Raw genomic sequence first — 13,221 nt, 5'->3', positions numbered from 1 at the left:
GAGTGGGTTTGAGTGTTGTTGTTTTATGTTGAAAAAGCTGAAATCATCCCAAGTTACTGACCACTGTAAAGTTGGATAAGAAGGCCAGGAGATGCACCCGGCCCGCACAGGGCCTTGGGCAGCTACGTCACAACGTTTGGGCGTGGACGCCTCCTATTCAGATACGGTTGCCAGGTTTGTATAAAACCCGTACTTTTTTGTCAATTATTAGATTCAAACCCAAACATATAATAGGACATTTATAAAACACAAATTATTGTTGAAATTTGACACATTACAAGACAAAGCAAGATACAAGTAATTAACCCAATCGTTTTTTGAAGGTTTGATGGTAATCTAGGGCTGCGCGATTAATCCATTTTCAATCGAAATCGCAATATGCATTATGTCATTTTCAAATCAGAGGATGCGCAATATTGATGAATGCTGAAAAAATGTTTGATGTACCATTTTGAATAAAGTCTTGTGAAGCACCAGTGATATCCCGGCATACAAATCATTTACTACAAACTTAACAAAACAATACATTAATAAATAAATAATACTAAAAGGATTTTAACATGTATTTTTTATAATAATGAGAATTTTGGTGCAAAATGATCAACCCCTTCAATATCCTGAATCATATCGCAATATAAATATGAGTCAAAAATGATTGCCCCTTTTGTGTTCTTGTTTTTACAAATCGCGCTGCCCTAGTTGAATGACGTGACTGTGTTGCAGTTTGGAACAGAGGAGAGTTTTAGTGAAGTGCGTCGTTAGGAAGGCTATGAAAAGGGGGTAGTTGGGGAGTTCTGGCAACCCACCTCAAGGTTTCAGCTGCATCACGCAGGTCTGGTCAAGTGGTCATACATACTCCGGCGTGTTGCATCTACTCTACTATCAGGTAAATTGATTCATGCAACTATTCATTGACTTAAACACATGCTTACTTCATAAACTTAAGATTGCACCACATAGCTACCATTGTGTATATGAGATTATAATATAATGCCGTTAGTAAGTGAATGCTTTCGTTTGAGCTAGCTAACTGCTAAAGCTAATAACATGGCGCCGGGTGAGAGGGCCGCTTTTGTTCTTGTGGTCCGGGTGCGGTAGTAAGCGTGCTGAGGGCCACGCACTCTTATCAAAAATGAATGAAATCCTAAATGACTAATTAATTATTGGACGTCTGTGTACTCTTTAACATTTATCGAAACCCATCAACATCAGAATTGTTGTCGAGTAAAAGTTATTTAGCCACACATTGTTGTTAGCTCACGTTAGCTCACGTTAGCTGGCAACGACCCGGGTTCGCGGTTTAAATGAAGAGTCTAACTGACGATGAGCTGGTAGTAAAGCAATTGTAACAAAGGCACGCTATTTGTTTTTTTTAGGCAACAACATTCTTTGTAACATTGAAAAACCACAACATTGTTATTTTTATTGATTTGGTTCATAACGATACCCGTTAGCAATATCAAACGGTCTCAAGATGGCGCTGCCAACTTATTCACATTTAACGTCTTTAAGATGTATAGCAATTTAGTTTAGACAGAAAACGTTAGTTCAAGCATGTTATACACAATTGTACCGATACGGTAGACCTGCAGGCGTTTAAGAAAAATTGCACTAAATTCCCCTATCTGATGATAAGTACGGTGTTCTTGTGATTTACTGAGACACTAATGGAAAACTAGGTTGTTGAATAAACACCTCAACAGAAGATTTTATCCGTATCCCCATCATACTTAATACTATGTGTTTCCCCCTCAGGTATCTTCAACAGTCATGGCTGATGAGGGATATGTCGTGCGCATCAGGGGTCTCCCATGGTCCTGCTCAGTGGATGAAGTACAGAGGTTTTTCTCAGGTAGTTATCTATATATTATTGTTATGTCATTAAATACCTAGAGATATAATATTTATTATACGAAGTGACTCAATGGAACACATTCCCTATACAGAGAGCAAAATCATCAGCAGTGGAACTGCCATCCATTTCACCTACACAAGAGAGGGGCGTCCCAGTGGAGAGGCCTTTGTGGAGATGGAAACAGAGGAGGACTTGAAGATTGCTGTGAAAAAGGACAGAGAAACTATGGGCCACAGATATGTAGAAGGTGTGCAAACTTGCTTTTAGATTGCGACTCCTTCTGTGAGTTGTCTCAACTTTTTTTGCTGTGATCGCTAATGGTTATGTGTCCTGTGATACAGTTTTTAAATCCAACAATGTCGAGATGGACTGGGTCATGAAGCACACGGGTCCAAACTGTCCAGAAACAGCAGGAGATGGGCTCGTCCGGCTCCGAGGCCTTCCCTTTGGTTGCAGCAAGGAGGAGATTGTTCAGTTTTTTTCAGGTAAGGATGCGCCATGCTCAGTGGTTAATGGTAAAACTGCTTTAATGTATGTTGGTTATGTTCGTTTTTCTTCTTCCTTTTCTTGTTTCCTTTCTCCTGTGGACCCTTAACCAATTCTTGCATCTGATTTTACAAAGATGTCAATATGCCACTGGAAAATGATTGTAACCTTCTTTATTTTTTGACATAGAGTAGTAAAATAACATGTTTTTGGATTTGTGATCAGTGAGGAAATGATGCCAGAAAAGGAAACTGGTTACACTTGAATTGAAACAACTATTTAAATACTTTGTTTAGTTCAAGGGCAGGAATCTGTAACGCAAAACACCCCCTTCCCATCCTTGCCCATCATATCCATGTTCAGCCCATTTCATCGCTATTTTCTCTTTATCGGTTCTGATATTTCAAAACGGCATAGTTTTAATATCTCTGTTTTTAATATTTGGTTTAAATGTTATCTGTTTCTGCTGGTAATTTACTAATGATGGAATGGGTCTCACTCACTGATTAGACGGTCTCTTACCTAACCATTTATTGTTTAATTTACTCACAACCTATTTGATGCATTTTCTTAAATGAACTGTACAGCGAGTGTTGCATTGATTCTAAATGCACAAGAAGTCATTTTAACCCTTATCACCAACCAGGTTCTTTCTCTCTCTTCATCAACACACCAATACTAGCCCGATGTCCTACACAGTGCCCTTTTCCATATTCTTCCTCTATCCTCTCATTTCTCCCCAACGTACAATAAATAAAAATCATTTATATGGCCAGTCATTGTTAAAATAAATACTGACCTGGTATGTGTGATGATGTATAGAGTTTTCCATAAGTTTTCTATCTCTCTTTAGAGAATCTTCTCTCTGTGATTGGGCATGTGATTTAATATGTCCCCTGCTGTCCTTGGGTTGAAGGGTTGGAAATCGTGCCAAATGGGATAACATTGCCGGTGGACATCCAGGGGAGGAGTACGGGGGAGGCCTTCGTGCAGTTTGCTTCACAGGATATAGCTGAAAAGGCTCTAAAGAAACACAAGGAAAGAATAGGGCACAGGTGGGGATGGTTGGTTGGTTGGCTGGATAAGTTGCTTTTCTTATGGTGTGCACTCTCAACATCTGAACCAAATGCAAAACGTACACTACACTAATCTTGGCTAATTTAAGCATATCTGTAATAAATAACACAAATTGCCATGTTGGAATCAAATATGCCACACATTCACAATGTTCAATGGGAAGGTTAGTGCTTGGGCACCATTCACAAGGATGACACGAATCGTGAATTAGAGAACATGCTTAACTATAAGAACAAATGGTGTCTCAACACTAAACATCAGTCTAGGATAATGAATGGTTAGGAGTCTCCTGGTGGTAAAATCAGAGGGCCGCTGTACACATGGATCTGGAGCCACCTTCACAGGTAATGCTTATTAGAGTGAGCTGCAGAAGGGCTGGAGCCCTCTCTGTCCCTCTAAAACCAGGACAATGGCTGTCATGGCAAGGACACAGGACGCTCTATTGAATCAGATATAAACTTGACTTCATGTTACAATTAGGAAAGTGTCAGTTAATTAGGCCCTTAACCATTTGGAAAGCTTAAGTTTTGCAACTCTGTTAATAAGTTCAATTTTTTTTGTGTTTCAACAACTAGCATTAAGCACTCAAAGATATTACTACCTATGGACTACACCATGACAGCATCTGCATAGCCCAGTTTCATCAGTATTGAGCAAATGCAGCTGTGCCTGGTCCACTCCCCATGCGCTCATTGTGCTATCTCTATGCTCCTAGGTACATTGAGATCTTCAAGAGTAGTCGCGCTGAGGTGCGGACCCACTACGAACCCCAACGGAAGCCCATGGGCATGCAGAGACCCGGCCCCTATGACCGGCCCTCTGGTGGTCGCGGCTACAACATGATGGGCCGAGGGGGATCCTATGACAGAGTTCGTCGCGGAGGTTATGGAGGAGGTGGGTGCCAAGAAGACTGAAGATAATCAGATTTAGTGATTATAAGCCTATGTTGATAATCACTCAGCCTATCGCCATGACGCTGCACAATATAATTAATAAGATATGAATGTCCTCATAAAATCTTGTGTTTATTCCGATGGCCATCAGGTGTGTCTGATGGACGGTATGGCGATGGCGGCTCTTCCTTCCAGAGCACAACAGGCCACTGTGTCCACATGAGGGGCCTTCCATACAGAGCCTCAGAGACGGACATCTACAATGTAAGTCGGAAGAACTACTGCAAATAATATAGAAAGCTAATAGTTTATTCAGTGCATATTGAGGATGTAAAGGTTGCATCTTACAGTTTCCTTGTTTTTCTATGTCTTTAGTTTTTCTCGCCATTGAATCCAGTGCGGGTCCACATTGAGATTGGTCCAGACGGCAGGGTAACCGGGGAGGCAGATGTAGAGTTTGCAACACACGAGGATGCAGTGGCAGCCATGTCCAAAGACAAAGCTAACATGCGTGAGTTTCAAATGAAAGGACTTTCACCACTTCAACTGTGCATATAAATGAGATAACATATTATTTGAATTGATGTTCATGGTTTCACTCCCCTCTGCCCCTCAGAACACCGCTATGTCGAGCTGTTCTTGAACTCAACAGCAGGTGGCAGTAACGGCGCCTACAGCAGCCAGATGATGGGCGGCATGGGTGAGTTCAGTAATGGAGGTTGTGAGACTAGTGGCGTCTGTTGGTTGGGAGAAAAATGCCTACGCTAAGTCCTTGTTGCCTTGATCAAAAGGAAAATACTAGGTCAGGGTTTGAAGTTAATACCTGTTTTCTATTTGTAGGGTGCTTGGTTTGGTTACTGATTGTATTAGGAATTCTGTACATTTTGTGTGATTATGTCTGGTTTTATTACATCAGGGACCATGTTGGAAAAGTTAATACTTCCCATGGTGCCATAAAATCAGTTAAGCTTGATACTTGGCCCTTTACTCAGGCAGCAGCAGACAACATGTATTTGGAAGATGTGTTCCTGACCCCGGCATCTTCTGTCCTTTAACAGGGAACCAGTCGTCATACAGCGGGGGCCAGCTGAGCTCGGGGTATTCTGGTGGATACAGCAGCCAGGGGAATATGGGCGGCTACAGTGACTACAGTGAGTGTCAGCTGAGTGATAATGGGGTTCTTCTAAATACAACCTGACGTAGAACCTTTCCCGTTCCCGAACACATTTACTGAGTGCACTTAAGTATCAATTTGCATCCCAGTGAACCCTTTAGAACAACATGTGTTTGCTTGCTGGAGCTCCTCGGTCCTATAGTGTGTATTCTATTTCTCTTGTTAGGTAACCAGGGCGGAATGGGAAGCAGTTACTACGGCGGCGGTGGAGGAGGAGGAGGAGGAGGAGGAGGAGGAGGAAGCAGAGGCTCTATGAATGGAATCAGTGGGGGATGGGGAATGTAGTTTTTTTGTTTTGTTGTGTTCCTCCTTAATATGACGTGTTTTTTTAAATCAGCATTTTGCTGGAAGGACTGGAAAGGCAAGTCTCACCTAGTTAACATAGGTTAGGATCAGGTGAGGTTTTTTCAAAATATCTAGGAGGGGGAGGGGGGGGTAGGGTTTGTATTTCTTTTTTTTAAGTGGATGATCTTCAGCAAGAATTGAGATCATCTGTTGTCAGAGAGAAGCGTTGTTTATCCTTATCAGTTTTGAGACATCACAGAAACCGTGCTTTAAATTTTACATTACCATGAAGTGTCGTTTGTGTTTCCATTACCATCAACACCCTGTCTGTTCCCCATTGTTAACTCGTCCTGCGCCGGTGGTGTTAACATTACTTTCAATGGCTGAGTGCATGAACAAAAAAATGTCTATCTTCTGATGTTTGAACCTTGTTTCACCTTCTTCATAGTGTTTAGCTTTTTTAATTCCCAGTCAAAAATGTCAATCTGAATTTCAGTCTGAGCATGTTATGTTTCCTTAAGGTTTGACTGAAAGTTGGGCCGTGTTTTCTGGATGAGGGATATGTCGGGGCAAGTGAATTTCAAATCTGTTGACATGAAGGTTTCTACTGCTTTCGAATGCTATTTGTATTTCCTGTGCACAAAGTGAATAAACTAGTCTGGAATATCTAATTGAAACAAGCTTTGCAAAATGAGTTTTTATTCATTTATCAAATGGCTAGATAAAAAACGTTTGGTCAACATTCCCAAATTAATTTAAGAAAATGGCTTTGTAGCAGTCGACACAATCCACAAAACCTGTTATACATTCTAAAATAGTTAGCTTTGTTAACATTCTACAGTCATTTACATAATGAGTTTGCATGTGTACAGTGGGGCCAGAGCTGTAAACATGAGAATGGATGTATGACAAGATGGAACAATATCAAAGAAGTATATTGGTTAAATGTAATCGCATACATGAGCCACAGTAACAACCAGTATTGGGATGTTATTACAATCTAAATCTGATTTTAGAATTAGACAAATTAAAATGGCGAGTTTATGGAGAACCCAAAGTAACCTTGAGCACAAATATAATGTTCAACCTTTAAGCCAAGTCAAGATTATTTCTAAAGTATTATAGCTCATCCTGTCAGTGTTCAAATGTGGCTCCTAATTACATATAGCTGAACCAAAGCTCCTGAATTTCAGGTAAAGTGGAAATGAAAAACCCCAAATCACATTTCCCTAAAGATTTGATGACATGTTCTGTAACGAATTGTTTAAAAAGCGTAGTGGTTGAGTATGTGCAGTGTTAGAAAGCCGCTGTAGAAACGTTGAAGCTTCAGATGTTTTGTCAGGAAGCTGTGGAGACACTCCTCTGTAGCAGCAGGGCGTGGCACACATCACACACCCTCACAGGCCGGGGGTACGAGGGTAAGGCCAGCTCGTTACTGGAGCAGTTGTTGCAATAGATGTCCCCACAGTTTCTACAGTGGTGCTGCAACACAAACAAGGACACCTCAATGTCATTGCTGGGAGGATCAATACAGTGTAAATCCTTTAAAGAGATTAAACTCATTGTTATGCAAGTGTCCTAAATCAATCGATTGAAAGACTGGAAATGCTAAGACATGGGAACAAGGATTTCATGATTTTTGTGACCAATTCCAAAGTCCTCAATAATTGGTAATATAAAATATTTTTTTGAATCAACTAAAGGCAACTCCAATTGATGTCATGCAGAACCAGATATCAGAACTTGTGGGTCGAATTGGCCCCTAAATGTGGTATTAAAACTTCTCCATTTTAAGCTGTATGAACATAAGTGGAAAATAAAATGAAAAAGGAGGCTACCTTTCTGCGTGCGATGGAGAACTCCTTATCGCAGTGCTTGCACTGAGTGGCCTCGTCGTCTTTCAGCCAGGCGTGGCCCTTCGAAGTGAACAAACAAGATATGACTTGTTAGGATTCTCTGTTCAATTATACAAGTACACCATTATTCACTTTTTTATTTTATTTTTTACCTTCAGGGCTTTATTGACCTCCTTGAAGTCCTCCATCTTCAGTTTAGATCTTTGATAAAAGATGACAAAAACCTCAGTATACGAAATGGTACGTGATTTAACATTAAAAGAGAGGGTAATAGAATGAGAAGGACTGACTGGCTGAGATGCAGGCCCATCTCCTGCAGAGCCTGCTCCTGCTGCTCACATGTCTGCCGCAGCTGCTGCTTCTCGTGCTTCAAATCCTGCAGCTCCTGCACCGTCACACAAAACAACACCTTAACACACAGCACTGCACAGGAGGATTCAGTGTTTCCATCATTCCTGATCCTCTAAACATTAACAAATTATAAATAAAACGTTTCACCAAATGTAATTACTGCAATTCCATCCCTAATATCGATTTATTAAATAAATAAAGTTGTGAAATATTTCTAATTTCAGATTTATACGTACTTTTAAAAGCTTTAGTTACAAGTAACTTTTCTGATTGAGATTTTCCCCTGATCAAACATTTTCTATTCTACCCCATACTTGTGATTTTAAAGTCTTTAATGTGGACCTGTGAACTTAATTAATGTATGCCAATCAAACTTTGCCAGACATAGTTATAAATGTCATGGTGAACATAGAACTTAAGAACATTATAAACTGTAAAGTGATATGGTTTTCATCAATTCCAGAGAAGAATCCACTTCTACAGCTGACTGATGCTGATAACGTGTGTGCGTGCGCGCGTGTCACGTACGGCGTTCAGGCCCTGCAGTTGCTGCAGCTGTGTGCGGAGCTCGATGCTGTTGTCTTGTTCCCGCTGCAGAGATTTCTGCAGGCTCTGTCTCTGCTCCCTCTCAGTACGCAGCTCATTCTCCAGACCCAGCCTGAGAGCAGGGGAGACATGGAGAGACTTATTAACTTATTAGCAGGAAGTACCAACCAAAATCTATTTTGGAGATAGGTTTTACTAAATCATCCAAAAAGTGAGCTCCAAGAAGAGCTTCTTAACTGCTCCTAAGCCCAGTATTAGCTAATGTTAGCCATATTAGTACAAGGTTTAAAATCTCATCTTGAGCATTAGGTTAACTGACAGCCGTTTCTCCTCAATGTTTTGCAGTTTGTGCACTTGTTCCACTATCATTCTTATTTTGTTCAAACTGTGTGTGTTAACCTTAGCGAATCCAGGTCAGTCAGTTGTTTCTGTAAAGCATCCACTTTCCCGTCGAGGTCCACCTTCATATCTTTGTCCGACTGGTCACCCTGTGTGCGCTCTCGCTCTGAGTTCTCTAATCTGTGAGGTACAAAAATAACAAGAAGAAGAAAATGAGTTAAGAGGAAAATCCCTAAAGGAAATGTGACAAGCACAAAACATACCTCTGCTCTAGTTCCTGCATGGATTTCTCCATTTCATCCATCTTCTGCTCAAGCTGTGAAGTCTCTGCATGCTTTTTTTCTGCCTCTCGTTCAGAGTCCTTAAAAGCCACGTAGGTTGTGTTAATGTGCGTTCTATCTGAGTGGCCATGTGAGGGAAAGAACAGGTGTATCCATGTGTGTGTACCTGAGCTTTGTGGAACATCTGCAGGTTAAGAGTCTTCACTTGGTCGAGCTGGAGCCTCAGGGCTGCCAGTGTGTCCTGTTTCTGGTGAGAGTCCTTCTCCAGCAGCTTCATGGCCACCTCTATCTCCTGCTTCAGGCCCACCTGCAGCTCCAACTCACGCTCCAGCTCCTGATGTCAAGCAACATACAAGAGGCATCAGTTACATTCAGTTCTAGAGTGTAATCTGTAAAAACAGCAGGATTGCTGATGTTTTAGATGCAAGATGCTGAAAAACACATTTATGCTTTTTTCAACTAGATTACAGATATGCTATTACTTTAATTCTCTCTTCCAAAACAGTCAATTGAAAAAAGTTAACTTATTCAGGACTGTACTGTTAGCCTGATATGATAAAGTATATCATATATTTTAGCCATACTCTATTTACTCCCAGTATCTTCACACTTTTTGTTGTGTTATAATTCTTCACTAGCTCTCAGATCTTGTGCTGCTGGGTTTTTAAATACACATAACTACGCAATTATAAACACAAGGATATGGTCAGTTTTTTAGCTGCATTTTGTTGAATGCTGATTCAATGCGGATGGCTCTTGGAATTCTTGAGAGAGAGCAGAAAACAATTTCTTAATAATAAAATTAATAAAAATAAAACAATTTCTTTAATTTAACCTATAGTGATTATATAGTTTTTCTTTAGCAATTCTCTCATTTACATTATTTTACATTGTCTATTTTTTTTATTTCAATTAAGTTTTTTTTATAGCATTTACTGTCTTTCTATTTTTCCTTTCTTTTTGAAAGGCACTCCATGTCTGGTAAGCATTATTATTAATACTATGTGATCATCAACACTCACACATAGCTCACACTGCTAGATTCTGTCGAACTATGTAATGACTGTTGATAATCAATGCTTATTTTCCAAATGCATGACATATTATTGTGCTATAGACAGTTGATTTCTGACCTGGCGAATTCTCTTTTCCTCTTTGTACTGCGTCCAAACCACATTGTACATCTCATCCAGGCCCTGTCGGGTCTGTTTGTATGTCTCCAGCTCCACCTGGCTGTCCATGAGGGCGACCTGGGAAAACAAAACATCAACATCATACAGTATAGGTCTTTTTTTTAGGTTAGGTGAGGTTTAGTGAGTGACTGGTGGATTCTGACCTCTTCCTTTTTCTGACTGGACTGCACGATTGTCTCATTCTCCTTTCTCAGATGTTCCTGTTCCTCCCGCAGGGAGTTGATTCGGTCTGTCGCTGCCGTCAGCTGAGGGCAAGAAAACACACGCATGGTGGTTAAACCAACCTTACGCACTCCAGACATTGGATAGGAATGCCTTCTAACACAGTTCACACCTCTATTACAAGCTTGCTGTTGGTCTTCTCTATAGAGTCCATCTTAGCCTGCAGGTCAGTGACGGTGCCACTTAGGTGTCGATTCAACTCCTCAATGTAGTGCTTCTGATCTAGTATGGCTGTCATCTTTGAATCGCTGAAAGGGAAAATATAAAACTGTTCAAGATTTGAACATGCATTAGGTCTCTTTTGATTCTTCCTGGGGTTAAAACAACAACAAAAAATATCATAAATCGGCTCAAACATGATCATGAAATCCATCTGAAAGCATGAACTCACTCTTTTGGAGTCTCACTGTTGGCAGTGTCTTTCAGATAAAGGGAAAAGTCAATAACTCCAACCTAATAGGAAAAGAGAAACAGATCACTGTGTTTAACCCTACATTTTCTCAAAGATTAAATTAGGTGTGACTGGGATGTGTAGGCCCATAAAACCTGTCAGCACTCACCTGAGAATCGAGATCCTCCCCTTTTATACAGAGGTTAGCGTCAATTACATTGAGGCCTACCAGCAGTCCCCCAATCACAGCCCCCTCGTCCTCCATCATCATTGCTCCAGAGTCATAAAACTCACTAGAAGGAGAAAGACAAGGAGGGATTAAAGGAAGCGTATGAGAGGATAAGAATGCATGGAAAATGTGGAAAATGCCCCAACGTAATCCTTAAACATGTTAGCATTCTAGCATTAAATAACGGTTATAATAAACATACAAAATGTCAGGCTACTAACCTCAGGAGATCTTTGCGGTCCAGCAAAGCTTTCATATAGTCAGCTACAGTCTTCTGCATGAGCGCTAAATGTAGCCAAGCCCTTCCTCTACCCAAGCCGGTCCTGAAAAGAAGAATAAGTAAACATTTAACAACCAATCGTCAAAATACTGTTAGTCATTTTTTACATTGTAGGTATACTGGAGAGTTGTAATAGCATACTTAATGCCGGGCAGGTCTCTGGCACTTGTGGCAATGTTAACAGACTCCGGACACAACTTCTCAACAAGTTCCAGAGGTCCCCATATGGACTTGTTCTGACCAATGAAGGATTTCTTAGCTGAAAAAACAAATCCTAATAGTCATTTATGCTTTCTCTGGTACTGATATGGAATCATTAAAAACTAATCCTGTCAAAGGTCAGCCTGATGGACCATCTCACCTTTCAGCCCATGTTTGAGGCAATGTTCCAGCACGACAAAGAATTGCTGCAAAGGAGGGTAATCCGAGTCCAGCGTCCTGCCCAAACTCAAGGAGGACTGAATTAATACTTTGATGCTCAGCTTCATCATGCTGAGGAGGTTGGATCTTTCAATAGCCATGGGGTCTTTGGGGGGCAGAACTGTAAGGAATGCAAGGAAAAAGGAAAAGCATTGCAATAAGATCAGTCACACAGATGCCGGTTAGGAGGAGATGTTTAAGACATGCATGCATGTCTTAAATTGCAGGATAAATACTAGATGTAGTGAGAGGGGAAACAGCTTTATCTTGTCCACGCTCATTAACCCCTGAAATCGATGTTTTGCTTCTGAAGTCATGTGTCCTGACAGCTGACCATCAGTTTACAAGAGGAAGTGAGATAAACTTGATACCTGCGTGATTTATGAATGTTAGTTTGAGTGCAAAAGTTAGTTGTAGTGTCAGCTTACCTGGAAGTTTTTTTGAAGTGTTGTTGAGGTCATTTTCGGACTTCCTCTCCGTCGGGGCGCTCTCAGCAGAAGGGTTTCTCGGGGCAGCAGCGTAGCTTACCCCGCTGCTAATCGTCTCCGTGGCCTTCCGAGCCAGAGACAGGATGGGAGCCGACCAGCTGCTCTCTGCCACCGCAGGAGACGCCTTCTCCGGCCTCTCCGGCTCCTCGCTGCAGCCGGACTCGAGGTCGGGTGCGGCTTCAGAAACTTCTGACTCATGTAGTTGTTGTTCTGCTTCGCCATCTTCAACAGCTGTGTTTACTTCCCCTGCCTCGTCGGCCATGTTTGTCCCCCCTCCCCTTTCCCCGAGTAATCACGTGACCACAGCAGAATGGCGCGCTGTGAGAACGTTATTCTTCTTCTTTGGTATTATTGGCGGTTGAGGAGTCAGTTCATTTTGCACTACCGCCTCCCATTGGATTATACATAACAAAAATTCAGCCCTGTAAATCCTACAGTTTAACTAGGTTAATCTTGAAGTCTTGACCCACTTTAAAGCCAGCACTAAAGCCCCCTACCCACAGAAGACACTTAATAAGTCACTGTAGAACAATACAGGTGTACATGATGAAAGTAATGATAAATACCATTTAGGTGCTCCAGTGTTAGGGTACTGGTATTTTGCATTCTATCACACTGGCACACAATATAGAGGCTATGAATTATACTATATTCCAAAAGTGTTGGACAATATAACAGTTACACTACTCTCAAATAGCTCAGTTTCTCCTGTAGGCCTTAGAAATAGAAAACAATGAATATCCATTATTTTACATTGTTTTATAAAATATTATGTTATGTTCCAGACTTGTGAATACATAATCTTACACATATTAAAAACATGAGTATATTTTAAACAATATTTATTAACAGTAT

The 13,221-nt window shown here is 41.0% G+C and overlaps 2 protein-coding genes across 3 annotated transcripts; one reads left to right on the top strand and one right to left on the bottom strand.

Annotated features, from left to right (window-relative positions):
- The first annotated feature begins 807 nt into the window (after positions 1–807).
- Positions 808–6,447, top strand: LOC104968124 (heterogeneous nuclear ribonucleoprotein H1). 2 transcript variants are annotated; one of them, XM_010797696.1, is made up of 11 exons: positions 808–886; positions 1,756–1,852; positions 1,947–2,102; positions 2,197–2,340; positions 3,258–3,396; positions 4,134–4,312; positions 4,463–4,575; positions 4,687–4,822; positions 4,928–5,011; positions 5,370–5,462; positions 5,652–6,447. In XM_010797696.1, exons 2-11 carry the CDS (start codon positions 1,771–1,773, stop codon positions 5,768–5,770), a joined length of 1,245 nt encoding a protein of 414 aa, XP_010795998.1. In that variant the 5' UTR covers positions 808–886; positions 1,756–1,770; the 3' UTR covers positions 5,771–6,447. The 2 variants fall into 2 exon arrangements, with proteins under 2 accessions (XP_010795998.1, XP_010795999.1); XM_010797697.1 differs by having other exon boundaries at positions 5,648–5,722.
- rufy1 (RUN and FYVE domain containing 1) lies at positions 6,227–12,635 on the bottom strand. The gene is made up of 17 exons (XM_010797698.1): positions 12,307–12,635; positions 11,820–11,999; positions 11,600–11,717; positions 11,400–11,501; positions 11,119–11,242; positions 10,950–11,011; positions 10,671–10,806; positions 10,480–10,581; positions 10,277–10,393; positions 9,310–9,477; positions 9,126–9,223; positions 8,923–9,042; positions 8,506–8,635; positions 7,917–8,011; positions 7,779–7,827; positions 7,609–7,686; positions 6,227–7,252 (listed from the first exon to the last, which is right to left on the bottom strand). The coding sequence occupies exons 1-17, from the start codon at positions 12,626–12,628 to the stop codon at positions 7,109–7,111; spliced, it is 2,145 nt and encodes a 714-aa protein (XP_010796000.1). The 5' UTR covers positions 12,629–12,635; the 3' UTR covers positions 6,227–7,108.
- Between the last annotated feature and the right edge of the window lie 586 nt (positions 12,636–13,221).

The sequence above is a fragment of the Notothenia coriiceps genome, unplaced genomic scaffold, assembly GCF_000735185.1.
Source record: "Notothenia coriiceps isolate Sejong01 unplaced genomic scaffold, NC01 NC01_scaffold00038257, whole genome shotgun sequence".
NCBI classification, from domain to species: domain Eukaryota; kingdom Metazoa; phylum Chordata; class Actinopteri; order Perciformes; family Nototheniidae; genus Notothenia; species Notothenia coriiceps.
Note: the sequence above shows the minus strand (reverse complement) of the source record. Positions and strands in the feature narration are given on the sequence as shown.